This window comes from Raphanus sativus, chromosome 8 (genome assembly GCF_000801105.2).
Source record: "Raphanus sativus cultivar WK10039 chromosome 8, ASM80110v3, whole genome shotgun sequence".
NCBI classification, from domain to species: domain Eukaryota; kingdom Viridiplantae; phylum Streptophyta; class Magnoliopsida; order Brassicales; family Brassicaceae; genus Raphanus; species Raphanus sativus.
This window is the reverse complement of record NC_079518.1, coordinates 14,380,829-14,406,833: the sequence shown is the minus strand read 5'-3', so window position 1 is coordinate 14,406,833 and position 26,005 is coordinate 14,380,829. Positions and strand designations below refer to the sequence as shown.

Here is a 26,005-nt window from a genome sequence, read left to right as displayed (position 1 = left end):
TGCTTAACCTATTTTCGTACTGGTTTTGACTTTTGATGAATTGAGGAAGCAGGAGCAAACACAAACCGGATATTCCGGTTTTCTGAAAATAGAGTTTTAAAATCGAATATTACATACAGTGTTTATAATCCAGTTTTGTTGGTGAAAGCCAACACATACATACGCGTAGAACACAATGAAGGAACTAACTACAACGTGATGACAATAATGCGATTTAACATCTTCAGACTCCAAAGAGGTGAAGGAAGCTCTCTTGGTTTCGGAATTCTTTAACCCGACTTGAAGAGCAGCACAGCTTTTTGGTCGAGGTAAAAGTAAACGAAATGGTTTGTCTCGTGAGTTACGTAAGAACCTGCAGCAGAGGGCAAATGAATTTGTTCGGTTAAGGAGCGAGCAAATATTATATAAGGCAAAGAGCATCACAAGTAGTAGAGTAAACTTAATAATATAGGTTTCAGAAATGTATCGCCTTGTTTGTCAAAAAAAGAAAAAGCTACATCCAAGAACTGTGAGACTAAGGTGTGGCACTTACGATCAGAACCACTAAATGTAATCTCGTTCAAGAAACACACACAAAAGACTTAAATTTATAAAGATTCAAACAAAGCAAAATGAAGTCCGATGAAGCTAGCTAGCTATAAGATTTAATATAACACTGAGCAAACCTATACATCCCTCAAAGCTAAGCGGACAAAGCCCATTCAAACCAAACAATTGATCTAAATCACACTCTATTAACAAGAATAAGAGACAGCAGCAAAATCAAAAGATATGGTTGAGAGCTAAACTAAGTTACTAAGAGAAGAGGGGAAGTAAGTAGTGAGTACAAACCAAAGTTGCGACCAACAATGCAATGCCAAGTAGCACCATGTTTCTTGTCAAACTCCTTTTTTATATTCTCAGCTATATCCTTCTCCACACTGTTATTCTCAAATGCCTGCAACAACAAATTAAAACCTAAATTCTTATATCCAAAACCTTTATTAAGCAACTATAAATCATAAATAGTAATAACAGCTACACTGGAATCTAGTTCCCTACTTCAGATTATCAACAATAAACTTGAGCTCACTAACATCAAATCGAACTTAAGTGATGAAATCGGCAGCTCAAAGGATCAAAAATCAGAAAATCCCTAAAATCGAAGAATATAACACATTTATTGAGAGAGAGAGAGAGAGAGTAAGGGAGTCTTAACGGCGATAGCGATTTCGATAGCCTCCTTCTGCATATCCTCTTTCATATCAGCACTCTTTACTACAGCTCGCTTCCCCGCCGCCGCTGCTTGAGAAGGTTCAACACTAGATCTCCGATCATCGGGATTCGTTTGCGCCGGTGCTCCTCCGTTCACACTCTTCTTTATCCTCCCCTCGCTCATTCTTTTTTCTATCTTCGGTGATTTTTTTTTTAATTTCTCTTGAAATCAGATTTGCTGAAGATATAAGCAAAAAAAGAAAAGGGAAAGACTAAAGAAGAAGACGAGGAAGCTGTAAAGCACGGCGATGATGAGTGTGTGTGTGATGGGGGAGTGAAAAGTACAATCAGTATATATGCTCTAGTCACTGCAGTATTGCACTTTTATACGACGTCGTTTTTTGTTGATTGGGTCCGGTCAAATCTGTTAGTGGATTTTCATATTCGTTCACTCAGACCCATTATTACTGCTTAGACACTATATTTTTTATTCGGTTTGGTTTGTGTTAAATCCGAATTTCACTTTTTTTCTTTTTACAGAAATCATGTTTTAAGAAATAAACTCATTGTCACAAAATCATTTGACTATGAAAAAATAAATTATATGAATTACATCCTATATACTAAAGCACAAGTCATTAAATCAATCATATTTTGACACATGGAAAATGTTTTGCAAAAGCAAAAAAACAATTTATTGAAAAAAAGTTCAGTTTGATCTCTAATTTTCAGCAGATACATCCTGAATTTTCTCAAACTATTCTATCCACTTACAAAGTTAACCGTTTAAAGTTAAACTTTTTTTTTTTGGTGATATAGTTTTTGAACTATTAGTTTACGCTCTGTGTTTTTGTTTTCAATTTTTATATTTTTCCATTCTCAAATAAGTAAAACAACTCATCCTTTCATATCCTAAATTTTCAATTTTGATCTCAAAGAGATTCTTCGTATCTTCTTACTTTTTCGAAATAGCCTGCATCAGTTTAAAACATTTTTTATTCATTGCCAGGATTAGTATTTAAAATTTCATTATTGACAAACTTTAGATGTAGATCGTGGAATACAGTCGTCCCTGAACCTCTTCCAAAGCTTTAATTAGATTGTGGTGATCGAGTTTGAATTGCTTCAGAAGAGATTGATATTGATACGGTGAGTTTGAAGTGAGAGGATTTTGTTACAGGGTTTCCAGAATTTTCAGGCATTCAAAGTGGTGTGTAATGAGTTCATATGAAACTTATTCTGCAAAATCGGGAGTAAGAAATATAGCATAAATATTTTTGTTGTTTAGTTTTGAAATTATTTTAGTTTGATACAGACATGATGAAAATCAAAGTTGGTTGACGAAGTACTTAACGAGGGATCAACAAATGTTTTGGATAAAGCTGTTCTAGAGTAAACATGGCGAAGGTTGAAGACATGTATTGGGTAAGTAAGTTTCAAAAAAAAAGTTACAAAACATTTGATATTTTAGAAGTTAAAGTGAAAAATATTTAATTTATTGTACTTACAAAAAAATTAGGGCACTAATCTTTAATACTGTAAATTATTTTGTGACCATTTAAGTTGTAAAAGTGTGTTAGTTAAAATCATGTGTTACTCTAAAGAAATATTCTAAACATTTTTGGTAATTTTTGAAGTTTTTTTTAGCTTGATTGTTTTACAATTATCTTAAAACATTTAAAATAATATTTTTAGTTAAAACTTAAAACAAATAAGTTTTATGAAAGGATTAACGGAAATTTAAGAAACTGTGTTTGTTTTTTAATGAAAAACAGATTAAAGGAACTTTTAAGAAAATATTTGATTGAAAATTATAACAACAATCAAATATTTTTAAACGTATAATTGGCCAGTAATACTAGTTAAATATAAAACTGAAACAAAAACTTCTAGAACACAAAATGATAAAAATACAATCAAATCAAAGTTAACTAAAATAAATAGAAATTAGAAAAATATCGTTAATAATACTTTAAAAAAAATAAATTATGTAAACTAAATCTAATATAAAACTGAAACAAACTTTAAAAGTCACAAAAAATTATAAGAACACAGTTAAACCAAATTTGACTACAATAAATAAAAAATTTATAAAACCAACATCATTAATAATTTTAGTCTTAGTTTTTAGTATATTGTTACTATACTTAATTCAAATAATAACAAAAATACATTGGTTTATCGGTTCGGTTTAATTTGATTCGAGAAAATTTTAAACCAAACTATTTGGTAATATACTTTGGTTTGGTTTTGATCAGGTTCTGATTTTTTGCCCACACCCCTAGTTATGTGTGCAACTTAAATACCGAGTTGTAATATATCCGTAACACATTTGTTGTATATAATGTAGATGGGAAAACTGTGTAAAACGGTTCTATATGGTGAACTGTGATTAATGTAAGTACCTACCGAACATGGACGTCTAGTTAAGATCAACTCCAAACACAAGGAAGAAACTGAACAAGATTAGCTGTCGTACTGATTTCTCTAAACATGTCACGACTAAACTCAGAGCATACAGAGAGGAAAACAAATAGACAAGTTCAGAACAACTATTCATATTTAGTTAGACTAACTAAATCCAACATGCTCCATCTACAATTTAAATCAAAATAAAATACAAAAGGAAAAAATAGCTAAGAACTTTTAAGCCTGGCTCAGTGTTTACCTCTGCTTCTGAGGTTGAGCGCTTCACTGCCTAAACGGAGTGGAAAATTTATAGTTTGAGTAAATCAACAATGTAAAGCAAAATAGCACTCCTAAAAGGCATAGCCCGAACAGTTTTAGTCAGCTCGTAGTTTCAGAATCTCCTTAGCCGTTCTTCGCCGAAAGTATGGCATATGTTCCTATAAGTAATACAAGACGAAATAATTTATTGTATCAAATCTTAGAACATGCAAGGATATAAACTGCTTAAGAGATATACTAATTCCATAACAAATTACAGTCAACCAGTTTACTCTTCTTAACTACAATCTCTTGAAGCATTGAGGGATCTGGATTCTGATAGCTTACCTGGCTGAAACATAGGCCTAGGCCTCTACTGAAAAAGTCTATGTACTTGAGCATAAACATTCCGCAGTCATACCTGAAGAACATAGAATTCCATAAAGAACCTAATATTAGAATATGTTTGTGATTCAACACCACACCATCAAGAAAAATGATATTTTCGCTACATCCCAGCAGCACAATATGAAATTCATGAGTTGTTTTTCTGGTGAACAGTTATGCTTGTTGCTCCGCGGATAATCAAAATTCATGTTAAAAGTAAATGTCTCTTTTATCAATCTCAAACCAGGTCTTTACTTTTAACTAAACCATATTCCACAACGGAAAACAATTAGCTGGTTCTGCAAGGAGTGCTTTCAAACAAGTTAAGTTCCTTTCACATACATAGCAAGTTCAAGGATAGTTACGTACCCATTTTTTTGTTGGGGAATGCCTTTAAGAAATTCCATTTCCCACGAACTAACATCAATGTCTTTTCCACTTTTTTCTTTAGCTTCATCGCCCAAGTATTTTGCCTAAAGCACACATTATCAGTTATCATTATGTTTTCACATCAGTGTTTGATATAAAAAGGCAAAACAGTATCTCCAAAATGTCCACGGACAGAACTTAGAATCAAAAAATAATGACCTATACTGTGACAGACATTCACTTCAGAACCATCCATTGGATAAGTGAACCGAGAAACAGTTTCCAGATTTAGTCCGACTACTTTATTTTTGTGTATGAGTATGTTAAAAATGAGATGTATGTGGAAGACCAGAAGGATAAAGAATAGTACGTTCATTAGCTCCAAAGTATCTGATATCCTTCTAATGACTCCAGTGCGTCAATAAGAGGCTAAATAAAAAGAATGAGAGTTGGAAACTAAATCATACCAGAGCATTCAAAATCTTAGAATCAACTCCATTTAGTGAATCGAGATACAAGAACTTGCGATCCCTGTTGTTAATAACTGCTAGGGTCCAATGTACACCCCTGTGGATGGGAACAAATATCTGCACAGGGAAAAAAACTGGTTTAAACATAAGCTAAACTGGACTAAACGTGTAGATCTAAAAGTTGAGGTTTTCGAAAAACTTACCATGTCACAGTCAATAAGAGCATATCCCAACTTTCTCTGCGTAGTCCATCTCCTAACAGCTTTATAGTTATAACCAGAGTCGCTTAGCAGCTGAACGAAAGCAATCAGAAAAAACCTAAGTCCAAGAGAATTCATCAACAAAAATGAGGCAAACTATATTGATGATCTTAGCAAAAGAAATCTCTAAAACATACTGTAGTAACCTATCGTTTTTCTGGAAGAAGCTATCAGCTAAACAAACGCACGGACACGAGGGGTAAAAAGATCTATACTGTTCGTAAGAACCATGTGGGCACATAAAAGAAAACAAACCTTTTTATAGAAAAAGGTATTGAAGAAATGACACTTCAAATAATTTTTGGGCTCTCTAGTTTCTCTTTCTTTGAGAAGTTCAAGGTAGAGATTGATAACCTAAACACATAGAATAGAAAGGAAACACATCACGTTATTTAATAGCTGTTAATGATGCAAAATATTAGTATGTGCATGAGGAACAATTAGCACCTCGTCATTTAGCCATGCAGATGGTGTAAGGCACTGTAGAACTTCTCCAGTGATATCAATGTTAGAACTTTCATGAGTCACCAAGACCTTTCTCCTGAGAAAAGAGACACACATTTGGTTAAACTGATAAATCACTCAAACATGCTAGAAGCCTCTAACAGAACCACCATACCTGTTTCTCCCAGAAAAGGCACGGTAGACTTCAGCCTCTTCTTCCTCCGTGAGAGGTATAAATGGTTCATGAGGTACCTTCTTTAGATCAATACCACAACAATGCAAAAAAGAAAAAAAATAGTTGACAACAAGAACGGAATCTTCTTATAAAACATAATAAGAATCTCTGACTGTGTGGCTTATAAGCTAACACTGCAGCTTTATGGGCAATGAGGCAAACAAGCATTGTATTATTCTTCTTCAGTGCAGTGCTTCAGACAACTGTAGGCAATAACATGATACGCATTTTCCAAATCTAGGAATGAGACAAACAAGCATCCTATATGATTGATCTTCCTCAAAGTAAGAAACATTACTACTTCCAGACCATACTACTATAGGCAAAAACATCAAATGCATTTTAACTATCTCCAATTCGAGTAAGAAAAATACCAAAGGGATAGATACATATATACCTTGAGAGGCTTCTTCACATGCTTTGGACGAGGGTTACGAAGCTGAGACAAGCGCTTCTCATGAAACAAAACCTCAAACAACAAAGCTTCCAACTTGGAGTTCCGCCGCTCTGCGCTTTGCATAAGCTTTTTATAGGCTTGGAGGCTGGAAGCATCTTCTGCCGTCGTCTCCTCCTCTCTACCTAAAGACAAGGAATCAAGCATGGTACTAGTGTCACCAACTCCTCCAAAGTTGTTAACATTTGAAGAAGAGGAATAAGGAGTCTGAATATCCTTCTCCTCCTCCTCCTCCTCATCATCATCATCATCGCAATCAATGACTTCAATGACTGAATCTTGAGAAACTGCTTCTTCTTCCTCCAAATTGATAGTCTCTTTGTCTCTGTTAAGGAACCTGCAAGCATCCAAAGCTGTTCTCTTGGCGTGATCATACTCGCGAGTGAAAAGCTTTCCATTGTCGCAGCAATCGCTGTTAGGCTTCTTAGCCTTGGCGTAGATAAGGTTGGGTCTGCTAGGAGCGTGGATTTGTCGTCTAAGAGGAGCTTTGGCGTGAGGATACCTCGAGACCGAAGACGAAGATGGCTTGTTGGAGGGATCCTGAGACATGGTGAATCTGCGTTTCTTCGGAGCTTGGAAATACGGCGAGTATCGTCGGAATCGGGCACTCATTTAGAGAGTCGTCAAATCACTGAACCCTAGAGATTGGGAGATCGACGGAAGGAGGGAGGGAAACCATAAGAGAAGGTGAATCAAATTAGGGTTGGTTGGTTCTGCAGAAAACAAAACTCAACCAGGAGCGAGGAGAGCAGAATGATCTTTCTTTCCTTTTCTATTTCGGCACGAGACGAAATTCTTAGAAATTATTCCTTCTTGTATTTTGGTGGTTTTAGAAATTTAAGCAGAAGTAGACCTTGACCCGTCCGACCGGATGAGTGTTTATTTTATATTTTTAGTTTTTTCTTTATATTAAATGATGAATTTACGATATTTTAAACATAAATTTTAGACTAAAAATAAATATTGGTAGTAATAATAAAAAGTTAAAATTAAAAATTTAATTAAATATTCAGATATAAAATTTAAATTTTCTAACTAAAATAATATAAAAGCGGGTCATATTTTTTTTAATTCTAAAATCTTAGCATCTCTTATAAACAAATAAAATAAATTTATAAAATATAAAATATATAAACATATTTAGAACTATAATTTCTATTAAAATAAATTTATTAAAGAAAATAATCTTGCGCTGTTATTATTTATTTATAGATTCGACCCGTAACTGTATAAATATTTTTTTCACTTTAATTTTTTCTGTGTACTAATGATATAATATATATATATGTACATTAAACTCTATAACATTATTGTTAATATTACATTTTTAAAAATATTTTTTTATTTATTATGTTAAATAATTATATTTTATGATTTTAATTGTCTATTATATCACAGTATATCATATAAATAAATCCAATATTTATAACTAATTGAACTTATATTTTGAAACCATTATACTAATAATATATGAATAAATTATTTTATATTATATTTATATGTTATATAAATTGATTATGTTATGTGATTTTAATATTTAATAAGTTAATACAAAATATATAGAGAAATCGATTTTGGTTAATATATGATTAAGGAAATTTATTATTTAAATTAGAAAAAATATTAAATGTTTAAATCTATTATTTAAATTCAAATTAGGAAAATACATTTATTAATCAGAAAAGACAACAATAATTAAGGAATCTAAATCAGAAAAGACAACAATAATTTTGGAAAACACATTAAATAAACTGAAAAAGACAAGCATTAAAATAGGAAACTTAGTTAATTTTCAGTGGCATGCCATTGTAAATAAAAGTAAAACAAAGGGGTATTTTTTATTGGGTACTTCTCTTTTAATAAGATAGATTTAAGCAGGTATATTTCATCTCCAAGTTTAATAAAAATCCAGTGTTAAAAAAAAATTAAGCAGAATTTTGTTTTGTAGTTTTTAAAATTTATGCTGTGATGTTATGTTGTAATTAGTTTTATTTTTCATTTATAATTTTTAGGTAGTATTATTTAATGTTAAATATTTATTAGTGAATAACAAATTTAATTCAGTGAATTTAGAAGAATTCATTTATTAAAATACAAAATTATTGATCGTAATATCATTAGTTTCTTATATATATATATATAAATTTTAGAAAAAAAAATATTTAGTTTTACTTTTTATAATTATACAATCTTATAATCAATTTTTTCATTAAATTAATACAATTTGATTTATTATATTTAACTAGAAGAAATACGTAAAAATTACTCAAGATTATAATTTAAAATATATACATATTTATTATAAATATAATTTAAAATAAACAAATTATTTGTTTTCTTTTAGCTTTATGTTAAAATAAATAAAATATATATGAAAATATTGGTAAGAAAATAAATAAATCTAAAATAATTAGAATTTTTATTTTAAATATATTTTAAATTAAACTTTTTAAAAGGTACACATAGTATAGGAGAACACCACCTAGTTGGCTGTAAAAAATTGAAAGGAGTAAGAGTTTGTATAGCTTGATTTTCTCTCAATGTCTACATATATAGGTTCTCTCAAATTATATATGAACTGTTTGAATTAGACATGAAGATTTAAATTATCTAAATAAGCATTTCAAATACTCAGTTACATGTTTATTCTGATCTGATTTTTTGTAACATTCTGATATGATATAAAAGTATCTGAAGTATTATAATCCAAGTTCGAAACTAGTATAAGCACATGTACTCAATTTACATGTTTATTTCAGTACTTTTTACAAGAAAAGGTGATGGAACAAAAGCTCTGTAATGTACACACCACTATAAACCAAACGGCGTCGTAGATAGACTGTCGCAAACGCCGTCATTTCGTATCGAGATTTAGCGTACCGGAGAATACCGTCTGCAATTAGCCGAATCAAGTTCACATAACCGAACCAACAAATGTGACCGTTGGAGCCAAACCTCCCCAACGGCTACCTTTTATCTTTATATCCATCCCTTAAACCCCACCATAGATTCCCCACATTACAATATTCAAAATCACAATCTCTCTCTCTATCTCAAAACTTCCAAATCAATGGCGCTGAGAAACATTGAAAACGCTCTTCCGATCTCGCAGGAACGACCTAAGAAGCTTCCGAAACTCTCAAAGAACCCAGAGATTGGTGGTCCGAATGACGAAAACACCCTCGTACCTCCTCCCACTGAATCAACCATCGACTACATCGCTTCTGAAAATCTCAAACCGTTTCCAGATCCAGAATCCTCTGTTCAGGTGTCAGATCCTCACCTAAAAAGTCTAGAGTGATTTGGTTTGAATGATCATATATATACTCAAATCTAGTTGTTGTTTAATCTAATGAAGAGGTTACTTGAAGAATTAGCATCAAAGGATTGGATCAAAGTTTGTGAATCACTCAACGACACGAGGAGATTCGCAGTTTATCACTCTTCTCTGTTGCTACCAATTCTGTAAGTTTTTCTCAGCATCTTTGATTGTTTCAGATTAGATTAGGTGTTGTTGATGATTTTTGAAACTGTGCAGAGAAAAGCTTATGGTTGTGATGGTGAAAGCGATGAAGAACCCTAGAAGCGCCTTGTGCAAGACTTCGATTATGGCTTGTTCTGATATCTTCAAAGCATTTGGAGAAAAGTTAACTCTTTTGAAAACGATGGACGATCTGGTAAGTGGTAACCATTTTTTTTCATTTCAAGTATTTAAATATGATCTGATTTGGGTAAAGAGCTAATTACTTAAATCTAAAACCGAAAAAAAAACAGTTATTACAGCTGCTAATGAAAGCTTCACAAGACAAGAAGTTTGTTTGTGAAGAGGCAGACAAAGCGCTGACCACGATGGTTAATTCGGTGGCTCCTTTGCTTCTTCTGCGTAAGCTCAAAGCTTACGTCCGACACAGTAATCCTCGTGTTAGGGCCAAAGCCGCTGTGTCTACTTCCAACTGTGTTTCTAAAATGGTATTTTGTATAATTTTTGAGAAATGTTTTATAATAGTTCTTGAATTGTTGTTATTGATTTTTTGTCTGTGTATTAGGAGGTAAATGAAATGGAGGAGTTCGGGATGGTTGTGATTGTGCAAATGGCTGCGGATTTGTTGAATGATAAGTTACCAGAGGCAAGGGAGGCTGCGAGGAGTATGGTGAACTCTGTTTACGAGAAATTCACATGGAATGAAGAAGAAGAAGGTGAAGAAGGAAACAAACAAGAAGCTTGGCAGAGGTTTTGTGAGAAGAATCTAACAGGGCTCAATGCACAAGCCATGATCAAGATCGTCTCATCTCAATAACGTTTCTGATGAAGAAACACCTTGTCTCTTATGTAACGTACGTATATTCACATGATTGTAATAACAATCTTTCAGTTTCTTCTATTCATTCACAATGGATCCAATGAGACAGTATGTTCTCTTATTTTGTGAATTGCTTTATCTTGTGAAGGGTTTTATTCTTCTGTCCTCAGCTTCAAAAGTTTTGAACAACTGGTTTAACCTTAGCATGAGTATTGGGTCCTACAATTAGCATTACTATTTTGTGATGTCACACGTTTTCTGTTGGTCTTTAATTATGCTTGAAGTCTGATATCCTGAAAGCGACTCTTACAACAACAGATGCAGTGATTGATTGGATCGATGACCTTCCTAATTTTTAGATCTTGAGTTTTTGAGCCTTTGAGGTTATTTATTGACATGGAGTCGCTATGTGTTTATTAGTAATGTAATTGAACGGAAAGGTGAGAGAGATGGCTTCTTTTACAGTCAGGAAGCTGTTCATACTACAATATTTTGTGGGGTTAATTTATTTGCTCTAATCTAAACATTGACACTCCTGAAAGTGGATATGTCTTGCTCCACCATGGGATGGGAAAAACATATGGAGAGCATGACATTTGGTCATATGTAGCTGTGGAATTCTAGTTAACGTCTCTCTAGTTCAGAAAACAGAACCCGCTCAAATCTTAATGCACTTGAATTTACAATGCAAGTTTCTGAGGTATTGACTGAAGATTCTAGCATCGTGAAAAGGGTAGTTTGATCGATCTTCCAATGATTCCTGGATGAAGTGCTTGAATCAAAACTCATCTGACATTTATCTGGTATATTATAGGGTTTTGCTTGCTGATGGTACGGTACACATCTGGTTTAAGGTTTTGTGTGGAACCAAAAAACCATCGAACCTACTGATCTTATGTTGCTCGGTTAAGATCCAATCACAACCCTGTAGCTATAATTGGGAGCAGAAGAAAATGCATTTTATCAACATAGTGGGTCAATAAATTTTCGGTACAGGTTTGATTTTGAACCGGTTAAACTAAACCAGATTCGCAATCTAAACGTTGGATATAAATAGATTTGAAATTTGAATACACAAAACACACAAATCCCAATCATAAGGATACTAAAGTAGAGGGGTATCGTGGACATTTTACGAACACAGCAGGTTTGTTTCAAACTTTCAATTTCCAAAGTTAATTCAAACACACATCACATCGCCCATCTCCTTCGTCGTCGTCTCCTCATCGCTTCTCGCTGAATCCAACTTCTCCATAGTCTCCGAAAAATGGTATGTACGATGCGATTTGCACTTGATTTCAATCGAATTGATTGTTCTCTCATTCACGAACCCTAGGTCCAAGTGTTCTTCAGATCTGTCTATTAGAATTTCGCGATAAAAATCCTCTCAGATGTTATCATCATATATATCTACGGATTATTAGTTTTTTTTTTTTAATACATACAGTCCAGTGGCATCCACCATGATTTCGATTGGGGTTCCTGTTTGTTATTTGAACGGTTTCTTCATCATGATAAAGCTTCATCCTCCTCCTTTCTGGATCAATGGAGTTTTTATACTTACAGCTTTTTTTTAATTTATTTATTTGATGGTTGACTTGACACTTGACAGGATGGGCATGATTCTGAGGATTCTAAGCAGAGCACTGCTGATATGACTGCTTTTGTGAGTACTTCACATCTATAACAGAAAATGTTCAACTTCTGATTTTGAGACGAATGTCATTTGGTTATGTTATTGAATCCTTCAACTCTTATCCGCAGGTCCAGAATCTTCTCCAGCAGATGGTGGGTTATTATTATTGTTATTATTATTTTTTTTTTTTTGCAGCTTCTATTGGAATTACAGCTTTGCTTTTGATTTGTGTGTGTTTCAGCAAAGCAGGTTCCAGACAATGTCCGACTCCATCATTACTAAGAATATCCTTTTTTATCATCAGTCTATATTTTTGCTTGGATGTTGTTGTTGTCTCCTTTAAAGTGTGATGATCCTTGAATATAAGTTTAGTACTAGGAGGAATCAACAGTTTTCTCAATGGCAGAGTAGATGATTATAGTATGTTTTGAGACTCCAAATGTTTATATGATATGTTCTCATGTTTGAGTTGCTCTTACATAGATACTTGTTGTTCTGCTCACTATATTTTCCTAAGTAATGGATACAAATTTGGAACACTTGTGTGTTTTTGATCTGTCTATTTCACATTAATCTTAATTTCCTTGACTTTGATGGTTCGTTCCACTCGATGATATGGGAGGCAGAATCAATGAGCTGGAGCAGAGCATCAATGATCTAAGAGCCGAGATGGGAGTTGAAGGCACTCCTCCTCCTGCCTCCAAGTCAGGAGATGAACCAAAACCACCGGCTGGTTCCACTTGAAAGATTTTAAGTTCATCTTCCTTTATGGTTATGAAATTTGTTAAGATTTGTGTTACTTTTTAAAAGACAATGAATATGTTGTTGGAGTTCATCAAATAGATTTGATGATGTGGTGGTACATTACACTTACTCTGCATTTATGATTTGCTTTCTATTTTAGTTTTGAGATTACTGACAAGTCTCCAACGCTAAGTATTGACTAACCAAGTATCTTGCTTTCCCTTTTATTCATCACTGGTGTAGACTATCAGTCATCATATTAGAAAAAAAAAGAGACTTGGTTATGAGATAAGTAACTCAAGTTGGTTCTGTATCTTGCAACTGCTTTGTTGTGGTGCATCATTAGAATTAACTAAACCGCAATTACTATATATTTAATAAGGAACGGTACAACTTCAACGTAGTTGAAGTAGTAGTAGTAGTGGTAAGATGATAAGAAGAAACAGTATCATCATCTCTAAGGCTCAGCTTCTTTCGCATTCTCATCAGTCAATCGAGCTTCCACTCTCTCTTCTGTCACCACCATTTGCTCTTTTGAATCTTTGGAGTCATCTTGTAGCTGCAAGGAGAAAAACAGAGAACCGTGGAGGTGGTGGTATACATTTAGATACTATTAAGGAAGAAGAAGAGAGTATCAGGAGACTCACGCCTAAGCTTTTAAGGCTGGCAGAAACATCATCTTGCTGCTGATTCAAGGTGGTTTTCAGATCTTTGAATTCCTGGTTTTCCATGTAAAGGAAACGAATCAAAAATGAAACCAGCAAGATTATCAAATGTGCCTGCTGGTTTTTATACCTCCCGGAGCTGCTCAACTTCAAGATTCAGAGTCTTCTTTAACCCAGAGAGCTCCTGTGAAGCACCGAGTAATAGTTAATTATAATAAATTATTCAAAATGTATTTGTGAGAGGATTAGAAATGGGAAGTAACCTCACGGTAGACTTGAACTTGTGTGTCCAGCTTGCCTCTCCAGCTTTGCAGGTCCTAAAGACAGAGAGGTGTCAGATTATTTTCGTTTAGAAAAGAGGATAAAAGGATGTCTGAAGAAGATGAGAAACAAACCTGTTTCAGATTCCAGATCCTATTAAGCAACTCGGCCCTTGATTCGTTGAGTTCCTAGAGAAAACGAAATCTAGACTATCAGAAAACGGCTGAAGATTCGAGTAGCAGTTAACAATAGGGAAAGCTACACTAGTAGTACATACCATGAGGAGCTTTGAATCAATAGGATTGGTGTTTTCTTTCTTCTGCAGAAGAACAAACAAACCAAAGATCAACATCAAATTTTAGATAACCACTTGACAACAATCAATGCTGCTCTAAGACCAATGAGATTGTTGTAAAATTATAACAATTGCAACAAAAGCTGACTCTAAATCTAAAGAGGCAAGAACCAACCAAATGAGAAATGAACTTTGCAAGAAACAACTCAAAATCAATGTACCTAGAATCTGAGGTGGTTATTAAGTGGAGAAAGTAATATTTGCAGACAAAACAAGGATCTATGTCCGAAATCTTACAGTTAATACCAACCCTAGATAGATTGTGTTATCTTATATCCAAAAATCTCAGATCAGAATCGAAAAATTAAAGCGATTACAGAGCAAATGAGAGAGATTACAGGAGGATTAGGAGAAGATACGGAGACAAGAGCCGCGGATGATGTTGGATCCGTGGTGGTTTGCTCCGCCATTATCGCGCGATGTAGAAATTATGGCACTAGGGTTTAGGAAGAAGAAGAAAGACTGGTAACTATGAGTCTATGAGAGCTGGTAAGGTGACAAACAAACAACATCAGATTTTTTTTGTGAAACTGCATTCATTAAAAGATCAAACTAGTAATATTACAGAAAGATCTTGAATGGCTACTGCCTTAACCATGTTAGCTCTAGGGAAATATTTAAACTGGATAACAATAAAACTAGTAGATAAAAGATAGATATCGATAAAGGGAACTGCGATCTCAATCTTTCTTTCCATAGACTTTAAAAGTTTGATGAGAACACCAGAGTCTGAGTGAATCAAGAGGGAGATGATCTCTCTGTTGAGAGGAGAGGTTATGACTTTTCGCATAGCCAAAGTTTCCGCAATAAGGAGCGACATCACAAATGAGACGGTCGCTAAGTGTGAAGATGACGTTTCTGCATCATCGATAATCCAACCAAAAGAAAAATACCTCACACACAAAGGAGTTTTGATGGAACTTTTCAATCCCACAAAGAGGAGGAAGATGGATAGTGATCTCTCATGGCCCCGGCATAAGGAAGTTTGGCTAGCCTTTTTGGAAAGAGAAAAGGCTAAGAGACTACAATCTTCAAGCTTGAGGAGACTCCAACGTAATAAGAAACTTGGTTTGATATTTGCACTTGTTGAAGTGTGGCGTACAACATCAGATTACTTTAGTAATGTCCTTGTTGGAAGCAAGTCTCAGATTTTAAAAATCAAAATTCAAATAATATAATCATTTTATGTATATCCAGTGTAGGCTCTAGGGAGAGCCAAGTGGAACATTAACATTGGTTACCAAATTTTTTGGAAGTTTTTTATAGAGATTGAAAAACAAATAAAAGTCAAGGCTCAAGTTTCAGAAGTCAAAAGCACAATGTTGGAGAATATTGACAAGGTCTTATAGTTTCTATTTGCTTTCTCTCTTATGTCTTTCAACACAATTTTAGACAACCAATCATTCTCCTTTGCTTTACCTTTTGAGTAAGATGGGTCTGCCAAAGAAAATCAATTACTAGTATATTTTACGATGTCCTTTGAAGCAAAGACAAATCACTATGCATAACAGCATTTATGTTTCTACATGTTCGTTATTGTTGATCTGTTCCCAGGCCATTGACAGATTGAAGATAAAACTGGTGGTTCTTGGGATCTTGCTACTACTTGTGCTCATAATCTGGGTTTCGGTTTGTCACGGTTTCTACATGTTCGTTATTGTTGATCTGTTCCCAGGCCATTGACAGATTGAAGATAAAACTGGTGTTCTTGGGATCTTGCTACTACTTGTGCTCATAATCTGGCTTTCGGTTTGTCACGGTTTCGAGTGCACAGATTGAAGACACAACAAATTACTAAGAGTGTGAGGTTAAAGCCGTTGGCTGGATTGGCGTCAGAGAACAAAAGTCTTGGGTAGAGGGATGAGAAAGAGAGATTATCAGGAAAAAAACCAGAAGGATAAAAAAGGCTGCGCCCACCGTGGGGCTCGAACCCACGACCACAAAGTTAAGAGCCTTGCGCTCTACCAACTGAGCTAGACGGCTTGGTGACTGCAATGTGTCAAGCTATTATATATTGGCTAAGCAGTTTCATACTGCAGAAAAGATGCAGCTTCCTTTGGGCTGTATTGAGTTCAGTAGATGGAAACACTTTGTGGGTAGTATCAGTGACTACAAATCTACAAAATGTTTATTTAAAAGCCCGAAAACACCTATCAAGATTGTCCACGGAACTGTAATGCAATCTATTGGTTCATATTGGTATAAAAAGAGAGTTAATTGAAAAGTTTGAAGCTTCTGAACATTGAAGCATGTGCTGGCTATAAAAATCTAAAGCAAATGAAGCTGATCAAACACTTGCCAGCTTACATGACACTCACATCTCAAACAGACACAACCACTCAAACAGATTCATAAAAATCGAAACTTTCATAGATCCAACACCAAGTTCGACAAGCTTACACATCTAAACCTCAAAACAAAACTTAAAACAACAATTAAACAAAGCCTTTCAAAGCTCGTCTTCATCCTCAGATACTCTCCAATATCAGCCTGATGAAGCACAACGATCCCATTCGGATCCAACTTCCGACAATCCTGCGTACTCTTCGCCGCGATCCCAAACCCAACGGAACATCCGACATGGAGAACACAACAACCCCATCTCCAGGCACGATGCTATCAGTAATCCTCCCTAACCCTCCTTCAACACATGGTTCCCGTACAGAAACGACATCTCCGACGTGGGTTTCAGCCATACCTTGTGCTTCGCGTTCGCCGCCAAGAGGTTGAGCGACATGATCGTCAGGTGGAAGCTCCCGGCGTGAGTGTACTTCCCGATGCAGGTTCCGAGGGAGACCAGGCTTTTGCGGGAGATGTTCGTGGCTCGCTTCACGAGAGACTCGCTGACGTAGTAGACTCTGCTCTTCTGGAGACGGAAGCAGTAGCGGCCGGGGTCTGATTCGGGTCCTTCGTGAGATGGGTTCTCGACGATGTTCTTGAGGTTGTTGCCCACGAATTTGAAGATCTTCTCGAAGACGACGGTCGTCTCGTTCTCGTCTAATGGCCGCATCTTTTGGTTTTAGGACAAGGGAAGCTCTCTCTGTTTTTTTCTGAAATGAGTTTGGTTTTTTTTAGGGTTTTAGGGAGTTGGTACCAAAGGCCGATGAGGTTTTCTAATTTCCAATTTGGTCCATTAAAACAGGTATTACTATTTTAAACCCTGAACTATAAAATAAATGCACTGAACACCCAAATTAAAAAGTTAGGAATCCCAAGAGAAATCCATTCTCGCGAACAAAGAAAAGCCATTAAGGAAAATCATCGCTTACATATTGTGATCCATATAATGCAAACTGGGTTAATCGTTTATAAAGTGTCAAAAACACTCTAACCAACTACAGTCTTAGACTCTCAGCTATTGGGAGGAAATGCGCTCCACGTGCTTTGTCATACAGCTCACCAGTGACAAGAAAAGTAACCATGAATTTAAAGTTGTCGAGGAATGATAAATGCACAGGTATCGAAATGGGTACCAACATTGAATCATGGGCTGATAAGCCAAAAAGCAAAGATTAAATAGAGTTCTCTAATTTGGCCGTCTTTGATGAAGAAGAGTAAGAAGAACTAGACAAGTACACATGGATTGCAATCTCGGGTCATGTAGGATCATGGAAGTGTATATGAAAAAGCATGCACGGGAAATCACAGAGTAGTGGCTGGACAGCATCCGGGAGCAAGAGCATTATAATATGCTAGGAGTCCATGTGATTAGGTAATGCTGACTTTTTTTTGGTAAAATTAACGCTGACTATTTACTTGCATATACATGGATATGCTTATCAATTGTTAATCGGCCGCTTGAATATGATGATTGCTTACTCAATTTAATTGTGTGTGGGTATATTATATATACCATGTGCATAATATATAGTTTAGCTAGTCATGGTAAACTATACTATATACTAATATGCACATGGTATATTTATTCTTTACAATTAGTGTACATATTTGTTGCTGAGCGGCAAGTTTATATGGCCTCACTAGCAAAGTTAAATGCTCCCGACTTTTTTATAGCAGGAAGAATGAGGAGGAATGGCCAAAACTTTGGAAACTTACATACAAAGATTTGAATATCGTTGCAAACATTTTGGTTTTCCACTGTATTTTTTTTTAAGTTTGCTTTGCAAAGGCTTGATTAGATATTTTTTTGTAAATTCACATTTTGAATACTTTAGTATTCTCGTATATAAGTATTTTTCAATTAGGTATTTTTCCGCACACGTGGGAATAATCTTCTTACGAATAATTATTAGTTTATATTTTATTAATTCAAAATTCAGTATAATAAATAATTATTTATGTTTTAACATACAATTTAAATCAAATAATAGTATAAAAAAATTATGGAGAACATGACACAGAAGCAAATTTACTTCTCAAATAATAATATAGATAGGGAAATTTTCTTAAATAACGCTTTTAAAGTTTTTGTCACAAAAATAATTTTAAAAATAAAATGACCAAAATAGTCTTTTTTATTTGAAAATTTTAATATTTAATTTTCTTTTGAAAAATTTGAATTATCCCTTAAATTCACCCCTTAACTCTAAACTTTAAGTGTTAGATTAGTAAATCCTAGTATATACATGCATATTTATTTTTTTTAATAAAAATCTATTTTGATCATTTATCTTCATTGAAAATCTATTTTGTGAAAATAAACTAAAAAGAGGTGGCTAATTTTTTATTTTAATAAAAGCCATTTATAATGGTTGTATCTGTAATCATCTCTCCAATCATGCAAATTAATGGTGGTGGACCTGGTGGTGAACAACTGAAGACGCCTGTTTATTTCAGGATTGGTTTTCCCAAGATACATGTCTTTAATTCTGTTATTTCAACTTCATTCAGTTTTCATCATTGATAACGCTAGGTAACTGAAAGGAGATAAGCACACCAACTCTACCGAATAATACTTAAAAAAAAAGGTGGAGAGAAATACTCTCTAATTTTTAGTCAAATAAAACTATCTCTAATGTAAGACTTTATTTTTCTTCCAAAATTAAATAAAAGTGATTATGGAATAAAAAATACTTCAATCCTACTCTATTTATCACTCTATAATGAAATAGTAAACAAAAAAAATTATATTTATAAAATAATTTCATAAAAGAGTAAAAAATAAATAGGATTAGAACATTTTTTACTTTATACTTACTTTTACTCTATTTTAAAAGAAAAATGAAATGGGTTAGAGATCCCCTAAAAAATAAAGCTCAGACGATTTTTTGTACAACTTTATAAAACCAAGTATGTATAGTTTAATTCATGCAATACAATAACTTTTAGGAAAACATGTATCACATTAACTTTTTACTATAAGTTTTGTAATATAAGATTTTATCAATTTGTTTATTTTAAAATCTTATAGGTGTCTTAAAGCTATGGAAATCAACAAATACCAAATAATTATTAGTGATAATTTCGCTATGAATGATAATTATATATAACGAAACAGGCCAATGCCACCACACTAAATTTGCCATGTGGCTTCAACCACTACCCATTATATATAGCGAGCGAGATAAAGATCGTAAAATCTGGCACAAGAATAATAATGGAAGAACTGGACATAGTGATAGTGGGAGGAGGCATTGCTGGTCTTGCGACTTCCCTTGCTCTTCACAGGTTCATTATTTTCAACTCCCTATACCTTAAGTTAATTTTTAAACTATATACATGAATTATTGACTAATTAGCGTATCAACTAAACTTATATACTAATATTAATATAAAGAAAGGGTATAAAGAGCACTGTGTTGGAGAGATCAGAGTCTGTAAGATCGGAAGGAGCAGCATTTGGTATTCAGACCAATGGATGGCTTGCTCTTCAGCAGCTCGGCGTGGCCGATAAGCTCCGTCTCAATTCTCTCCCGATTCATCAGTAGGTGTACAAGTATTTATCATTTTAATAACTCTAATAATGATTAGTATATTGATAGTTTCTATTGTATGGTTAGGATAAGAGATGTTATGATCGAGAAAGGGATCAAACGAAGAGAATCAGTCGGACCAGCATCACATGGGGAAGTAAGAGGTGTACTAAGGAATGATATGGTCCGAGCTTTGGCTCATGCTCTTCCTATTGGGACTCTCCGGCTTGGTAGCCAAATTGTGTCGGTCAAGCGGGACGAAGCTACGTCGTTTCCAATTCTTCAGCTCAGAAACAGACAAGATATCAAAGCAAAGGTTAGTCTACCGACTGTTTGGTATATAGTAATTTGTTATTGTTCAATGATTGGGTAGTGGAATATTTTTTTTTTTTTTTTTTTTGAACAACCGTGGAATATTTTAGTGTAGTTCCTGTTTTTTTTTTTTTAGTTCCTGTTTACTCGACAGCGACGTTAATGAAAGTCGTGACCGGATATATTTTGTTTTCTCAGTACATTTACTGAAAGCTACATGTCCGGCATGCAAAATGGCTGAATTTATTATAGTTGGCTGAACTTTTAAATAGTGACAAAGTTGTGTAATACATATAATTTATTAAATTCACTGACCATTAATTTTGCAGCCGTATTTCTTTGAAAAATTATCACCAACTTTCAACTAGATTGCGCAGTTGCGGCTTATACCATACTTCCTATTAATTCTGAACTTTTTCATTAGGTTTTGATTGGCTGCGACGGATCAAATTCTATCGTCTCTAAATTTCTGGAACTAAACCCGACTAAAGCCCTGGGTTCTCGGGCGGTGAGAGGGTTCACAAACTATCCAAACGGCCATGGATTCCAGCAAGAATTTATAAGAATCAAGATGGACAACGTCGTAAGCGGACGACTTCCTATAACTCACAATCTCGTCTTTTGGTTTGTTGTTATGCTGAAGTGTCCCCAAGGTAATTGATATTTTCTCCTTTCACGGTACAGTCAATATTATATATTTCCATTTTATACAGAATATCATATAACTGAATAGTCGATAGTTATATCAATTTAATGTTGGATTTATTTATCAAGTGAACAGAAACAATAAAATATTTTATACTACTGATTTTCAATAATAGTATAATGAAAAAATATGTAAGTAATAATGCAAAATCTATCTTTCAACTACAAACTTATAAAATTAACTTTTTTTGTCAAACACTTATAAAATTAAAAACTTTAGCTAAAAAAAAAGTTTTAGTTTGAAGGATGAAATATAATCAACAAAATTAACTAAAACTTTTTGATTCGTATTGAAGTTTGAAGGATGAAATATAATCAACAAAACTATAACAAAACAATTATTGGTTGATTACATTGGATTCTATATACGCGGGAGATGATGAAGGGAAATCCGAATTATTTCTGGAAACCTCTGAATTAATACGATAATTTGATCAGCTTACTTTTTGGGTAACTATATCGAAGGAAAATGATAGTGTTACAAAAAATATAGATAGTTTATTTATTTATTTTAGTGATTGCTTAATGATGTATACTGATCATTATGAATATGCTATATATATATATATATATATATATATATAAATACAGTCTCGACCAATTTTAAAAATCAAGAGGATGTGGCAAGATTGACACTAGCATCGGTCTGCGAATTCTCAGAGGAATGGAAAGAGATGGTGAAGAAGTGCGATATCGACTCCATATATACCAGCCGTTTAAGGTACCGTTCACCATGGGAAGTTATGTCCAGTAAGTTCCGACGAGGCACTGTGACAGTAGCTGGAGATAGTATGCATCTGATGGGTCCATTCATAGGACAAGGATGTTCAGCTGCGCTCGAAGACGGTGTCGTTTTGGCTAGGTGCTTGTGGAGCAAGTTAGGTCAAGATGGTATGAACAATGTCTCTTCAAGGAAGCAAATACAAGAAGCGATTGATGAGTACGTTAGAGAAAGAAGAGGGAGACTCGTGGGGCTCTCGACACAGACATATCTTACCGGTAGGTTAATTGAAGCTTCGTCGCCGGCAACGAAGCTCTTGGTTATAGTTTTACTGATGATTCTGTTTCGTGACCATATTGGTCACACTCGATATGATTGTGGCCCTCTTTAATAGGAAACAGATATCTTATGGACGTACGGTTTAAGCGAGAGTGTATGAGATGTTTCATCAGGGGGTTAATTATTCAAATCGCGAGTGTATTTTTCCTCTATTTTGACTAAATAAACTAGATTCTGGTCAGCCTCTTGATATTTGAATTTTTAATAAATAAATTAGATTTTGAAAGGATGGGTTTATTTTTGTTTTAAAATTTTCAATGATTTTTGTATTTGACTTTTCGTAATCACATTTGTATTTAATATTAATGTAATTTGATAGAATAGTTTTTTAAATAAATGAAATACATATTTGGGCATAACATTTATTAATAAATTATAATCTTATTTAATAGAACAGATACATAATATATATATATATATATATATATATATATTATTCGAAAAGTTTTTCATTTATTGTCAGAAATTTTAATTAAGGTGAAGTCATCCCGAAAACTAAAGGTCCGAACTATCAAAGAAGCAGTTTCTCGACCAAAACGACAGATACTCAAGACTTATTTAACTTTTTTTTGCTAAAATGTAAATATCATAAATATGAAGGAAGATCTTACAAAGTAGTATCTAATGTCTGTAACCATCTTGGCAAAAAAAAAACAATATGGAACAAAGAAAAGACTACGGTAGATAATAAAAAAACAATCTATCTCAACCACATGGTCATAAGAGATCGGAATTGTTTCCTCTTTCTCCTAGCTGAGATGATGTTTCTCATCTCTTTGTCAATAGCGTAGAAGACAGTAGCAGCCGAAAGAGATATCTGATTATGGATAAAACTGTTCCTCTGTTTCCAGAGGTGGAACACAAAAGTATGCACTGCCAACTTTCTTAACAGCGTTAGCCTCTTCGATGGAGATGATCTTATCCATGAGAGAAGCTCTTCCTAGTTTTTGAACATCGCGGCCGGTGGCTGGCATCTGATCAGAATCTCCCTCCACACGTCTTTACCGAAGTCACACTATATTAGCAAGTGATCCCTGGTCTCATCGTAGGTAGAGCAGAGTGGGCAAGTTGGCGAGACCTGCAGGCCCCAAGCTGCGAGCCTAGACCTCGTTGGCAATCTATCGTAGTTCGCAATCCACATAATGAACTGATGCTTTGGGAGACCACCCTTGAAACCAAACGACATCCACCCAATCTTTGATCTCCTCTCTTGGCCGTAGCACCTCCCACGTGGTGGCAGACCTGAAATAACACAAAGACGAATCACCAGCAATCCATTCATACTTATCTACAACATCAACAGATAAAGGCAGATTTATAGTGGTGCGATAAGAATGGAAGTCGACTTCCTTTTGGGATCTTGGGTGAGGTAAAGACCAGGCAGCATTAGATATTGCATCGGCTACCACTGCGTGTTTTTGGATCCTTAAAGCTCTCGGGCCAGTGGGGCCTATATAGTTAAACCATTGCCCTAGAGGAGACCAAACATCAAACCAGAAACTCGCATCCTTTCCATTAACCAAATTAGTTTTGCAGAACTGGAGCGCAAGGGTCTGAGATCAAGTAGTTTTTTCCAGGCCCATGAATCAGTAGCAGAGGCTTCGATGGTCCAGAAAGACTTTCCATCAAGTGTGTGCTCCAGTAGCAGAGACTTATTTAACTTTTAATCAAACCACAGCTATTTTTAAGATTCTTGTCTTTTGGACTTCGATATCTCATCCTCGAGCATTTACATATTTTTGGCTTTGCAGTGTTCTATTAATTTCCAAGATTTTAAAACACTGACCATCATTTTTCAAATCCGACATGCATCCGCGACTGAAGCGATAAAGCCGGTGATCCAATATGCATTTCGGTTTGGATTTTAGGAAAATCCCATTATTTAAGAACCCGATAAAGTCCACAAAAAACTGTTAAAATCCGAAACCCACGATCGGTTGAACTAGTACGTGACTTTATTTATTTTTCTTTAAATTTTCAGTTACATTATTAGAATCGGTTTTGCATTCTAATTAATAAGTTAGTTTTTTAGTTTTCAAAGCTACAAAGATCATTGATCCTTTGGATTATGAATATATATATTGACAACAGAGTTTCGTATTGTTGAAGAAGATGAACATGTCAAGCTTGATTATAATAAATTAGAGTATGTTGTTGCTGAATAATATCTCAAAGATGATAAATTGATAAAACTAGAAAATAGTGATGGTAACTTTACAACTTTGATTGAACTCTCTGGTTTTTATCATACATAATATTAATTAAACTAATTTGTTTGTTTAAATTTTGATGAAGATTTTAATATGCTAAGTGAACAATAAAGAACCAAAATTATTCCATGCATGTGATTTAGTATTAGTTTATTTTTGTTATTGATAGTCTATTATTATTTGATGTTTTACTTTTGGTTTATTTGAATTTAAAATTTAATTTTATTATTCACATTAGAAATTTGAATACTGAAGAATTTTAAGACCTTATATATTTTAGTTATATATCATCTCTTAACTTATTACAAAATCATTAAATATTTTAAATTAATTTTGGATATTTTTATGTCAAATAAAAGATAAAGAAAACCAAAATTAAATGTTTTTCTAAATTTTAAGACATAAAATATCTCTTATATTTTCAATAGTTAATATATGATATATAATAAAATTAATTAACTAATTAATTTGTGGTTTATTAGTGGTTAACCAAATAATTTAGTGATCTGAAAAATTGTCCAGTTCAAGTTTCAAAACACTACTAACCATCTATAGTTTCCAATAATTTAGTGATCTGAAAAATTGTCCAGTTCAAGTTTCAAAACACTACTAACCATCTATAGTTTTCTAATGTTAACATGTGTTACCTAGTTTTCTAATATATTGTGATTAACGTAGATTAAAGATTCTATATATATTATTAGTTTTAATAAAATACATTTAATAAAAATTTAAAAGATGGTCCAAATTATAAAAGAAAACATGAAAGAATTCATTAATTTTATTTTAATATATAAGATAGCCTATAATTAGAAATTTTAAGAAAATAGTATACCCATTTTATTTTTATTTTATAATAAAATTTTAACTAACATTAATTTATAATAATATTAGACTCCTAATCACGAAATAATCAATGCTTCATTTTATAAAAATATTTAAATTTTTAATAACATTTTTTTTAGATTTTTTGTCAACAGGTTTTTATAATTAGAACAATAAGACAATATTATAGGTGAAATTGTTATATATGTCAATTATGTAAGATTTAATATTTTAATCATGCCATAATGTTAGTTAGAAATAAATGGAATATTATTTTCTAGGGAATGTCCATTTAAAAAAATCAAAGTTGTGACTTCTCTTTTAATATATAGACTAGATTTTGACACGTCCTTCAAAGAGCGGGTAGTTTTTTGTTTTATTTTTTTTGAAAATTAAATAGAATATATTTGTGTTTTTTGTAATAATATTTGTTTTTAATCATATTTGCATTTAATATTAAGTTAATTAAAAACATTTTTGTTAAATAAATAAATATTTCCAATTGCATAACTATACACTTATGTTTTGTATAATTTTTAATAAAGAAGTTAGGTTTTCAGTTTTATTATCGAAAATTT

At 33.6% G+C, this 26,005-nt stretch overlaps 7 protein-coding genes and 1 non-coding gene across 10 annotated transcripts; 3 read left to right on the top strand and 5 right to left on the bottom strand.

Moving 5' to 3' along the window:
- Positions 1-53: 53 nt before the first annotated feature.
- Positions 54-1,528, bottom strand: LOC108828635 (uncharacterized). The gene is made up of 3 exons (XM_018602385.2): positions 1,199-1,528; positions 832-937; positions 54-352 (listed from the first exon to the last, which is right to left on the bottom strand). The coding sequence occupies exons 1-3, from the start codon at positions 1,376-1,378 to the stop codon at positions 270-272; spliced, it is 369 nt and encodes a 122-aa protein (XP_018457887.2). The 5' UTR covers positions 1,379-1,528; the 3' UTR covers positions 54-269.
- A 2,208-nt stretch (positions 1,529-3,736) lies between these two features.
- Positions 3,737-7,272, bottom strand: LOC108830707 (ubiquitin-like-specific protease ESD4). 2 transcript variants are annotated; one of them, XM_056991625.1, is made up of 9 exons: positions 6,424-7,272; positions 5,967-6,046; positions 5,795-5,888; positions 5,603-5,701; positions 5,291-5,380; positions 5,085-5,204; positions 4,618-4,721; positions 4,210-4,282; positions 3,737-4,040 (listed from the first exon to the last, which is right to left on the bottom strand). In XM_056991625.1, exons 1-9 carry the CDS (start codon positions 7,090-7,092, stop codon positions 3,978-3,980), a joined length of 1,392 nt encoding a protein of 463 aa, XP_056847605.1. In that variant the 5' UTR covers positions 7,093-7,272; the 3' UTR covers positions 3,737-3,977. The 2 variants fall into 2 exon arrangements, with proteins under 2 accessions (XP_056847605.1, XP_056847606.1); XM_056991626.1 differs by having other exon boundaries at positions 5,967-6,043.
- Positions 7,273-9,488: 2,216 nt separating this feature from the next.
- Positions 9,489-10,982, top strand: LOC108833878 (uncharacterized). Its single transcript, XM_018607273.2, has 5 exons — positions 9,489-9,748; positions 9,839-9,945; positions 10,019-10,157; positions 10,255-10,449; positions 10,527-10,982. Exons 1-5 carry the CDS (start codon positions 9,551-9,553, stop codon positions 10,776-10,778), a joined length of 891 nt encoding a protein of 296 aa, XP_018462775.1. The 5' UTR covers positions 9,489-9,550; the 3' UTR covers positions 10,779-10,982.
- A 916-nt stretch (positions 10,983-11,898) lies between these two features.
- On the top strand, positions 11,899-13,330 carry LOC108833879 (heat shock factor-binding protein-like). Its single transcript, XM_018607274.2, has 5 exons — positions 11,899-12,051; positions 12,394-12,447; positions 12,546-12,569; positions 12,659-12,701; positions 13,025-13,330. The coding sequence occupies exons 1-5, from the start codon at positions 12,049-12,051 to the stop codon at positions 13,159-13,161; spliced, it is 261 nt and encodes an 86-aa protein (XP_018462776.1). The 5' UTR covers positions 11,899-12,048; the 3' UTR covers positions 13,162-13,330.
- Positions 13,331-13,474: 144 nt separating this feature from the next.
- LOC108833880 (uncharacterized) lies at positions 13,475-15,541 on the bottom strand. The gene is made up of 7 exons (XM_018607275.2): positions 14,781-15,541; positions 14,365-14,406; positions 14,222-14,275; positions 14,090-14,143; positions 13,957-14,010; positions 13,809-13,880; positions 13,475-13,720 (listed from the first exon to the last, which is right to left on the bottom strand). Exons 1-7 carry the CDS (start codon positions 14,850-14,852, stop codon positions 13,619-13,621), a joined length of 450 nt encoding a protein of 149 aa, XP_018462777.1. The 5' UTR covers positions 14,853-15,541; the 3' UTR covers positions 13,475-13,618.
- Positions 15,542-16,352: 811 nt separating this feature from the next.
- On the bottom strand, positions 16,353-16,424 carry TRNAK-CUU (transfer RNA lysine (anticodon CUU)). Its single transcript has one exon. It is a non-coding gene; the product is annotated as a tRNA-Lys (tRNA).
- Positions 16,425-16,638: 214 nt separating this feature from the next.
- Positions 16,639-17,503, bottom strand: LOC108833877 (uncharacterized). Its single transcript, XM_018607272.2, is given in 3 exon segments — positions 16,639-17,009; positions 17,012-17,086; positions 17,089-17,503. Coding segments are annotated over 3 exon segments (639 nt in total). The 5' UTR covers positions 17,453-17,503; the 3' UTR covers positions 16,639-16,809.
- A 2,434-nt stretch (positions 17,504-19,937) lies between these two features.
- On the top strand, positions 19,938-22,661 carry LOC108820067 (monooxygenase 1). 2 transcript variants are annotated; one of them, XM_056993311.1, is made up of 5 exons: positions 19,938-20,070; positions 20,180-20,326; positions 20,403-20,631; positions 21,052-21,280; positions 21,993-22,661. In XM_056993311.1, the coding sequence occupies exons 1-5, from the start codon at positions 20,000-20,002 to the stop codon at positions 22,442-22,444; spliced, it is 1,128 nt and encodes a 375-aa protein (XP_056849291.1). In that variant the 5' UTR covers positions 19,938-19,999; the 3' UTR covers positions 22,445-22,661. The 2 variants fall into 2 exon arrangements, with proteins under 2 accessions (XP_056849291.1, XP_056849290.1); XM_056993310.1 differs by having other exon boundaries at positions 21,924-22,652.
- The last annotated feature ends 3,344 nt before the right edge of the window (positions 22,662-26,005 follow it).

Excerpts from the sequence above, each read along its gene's own strand:
- LOC108833878 (XM_018607273.2), top strand. The coding sequence starts at position 9,551 with ATGGCGCTGAGAAACATTGAAAACGCTCTTCCGATCTCGCAGGAACGA. Across the intron at positions 9,946-10,018 it reads TCTCTGTTGCTACCAATTCT|AGAAAAGCTTATGGTTGTGA; the intron begins GTAAGTTTTTCT and ends GAAACTGTGCAG. Across the intron at positions 10,158-10,254 it reads TGAAAACGATGGACGATCTG|TTATTACAGCTGCTAATGAA; the intron begins GTAAGTGGTAAC and ends AAAAAAAAACAG.
- LOC108828635 (XM_018602385.2), bottom strand. The coding sequence starts at position 1,378 with ATGAGCGAGGGGAGGATAAAGAAGAGTGTGAACGGAGGAGCACCGGCG. Across the intron at positions 938-1,198 it reads CTATCGAAATCGCTATCGCC|GCATTTGAGAATAACAGTGT; the intron begins GTTAAGACTCCC and ends TTGTTGTTGCAG. Across the intron at positions 353-831 it reads CATTGTTGGTCGCAACTTTG|GTTCTTACGTAACTCACGAG; the intron begins GTTTGTACTCAC and ends CCTCTGCTGCAG.
- LOC108833880 (XM_018607275.2), bottom strand. The coding sequence starts at position 14,852 with ATGGCGGAGCAAACCACCACGGATCCAACATCATCCGCGGCTCTTGTC. Across the intron at positions 14,407-14,780 it reads TATCTTCTCCTAATCCTCCT|AAGAAAGAAAACACCAATCC; the intron begins GTAATCTCTCTC and ends GTTCTTCTGCAG. Across the intron at positions 14,011-14,089 it reads AAGTTCAAGTCTACCGTGAG|GAGCTCTCTGGGTTAAAGAA; the intron begins GTTACTTCCCAT and ends GGTGCTTCACAG.
- LOC108820067 (XM_056993310.1), top strand. The coding sequence starts at position 20,000 with ATGGAAGAACTGGACATAGTGATAGTGGGAGGAGGCATTGCTGGTCTT. Across the intron at positions 20,327-20,402 it reads AATTCTCTCCCGATTCATCA|GATAAGAGATGTTATGATCG; the intron begins GTAGGTGTACAA and ends TTGTATGGTTAG. Across the intron at positions 21,281-21,923 it reads TATGCTGAAGTGTCCCCAAG|TCTCGACCAATTTTAAAAAT; the intron begins GTAATTGATATT and ends ATATAAATACAG.
- LOC108830707 (XM_056991625.1), bottom strand. The coding sequence starts at position 7,092 with ATGAGTGCCCGATTCCGACGATACTCGCCGTATTTCCAAGCTCCGAAG. Across the intron at positions 5,702-5,794 it reads CTGCATGGCTAAATGACGAG|GTTATCAATCTCTACCTTGA; the intron begins GTGCTAATTGTT and ends CTATGTGTTTAG. Across the intron at positions 5,205-5,290 it reads CTCTTATTGACTGTGACATG|ATATTTGTTCCCATCCACAG; the intron begins GTAAGTTTTTCG and ends TTCCCTGTGCAG.
- LOC108833879 (XM_018607274.2), top strand. Across the intron at positions 12,448-12,545 it reads CTGCTGATATGACTGCTTTT|GTCCAGAATCTTCTCCAGCA; the intron begins GTGAGTACTTCA and ends TCTTATCCGCAG. Across the intron at positions 12,570-12,658 it reads AGAATCTTCTCCAGCAGATG|CAAAGCAGGTTCCAGACAAT; the intron begins GTGGGTTATTAT and ends TGTGTGTTTCAG.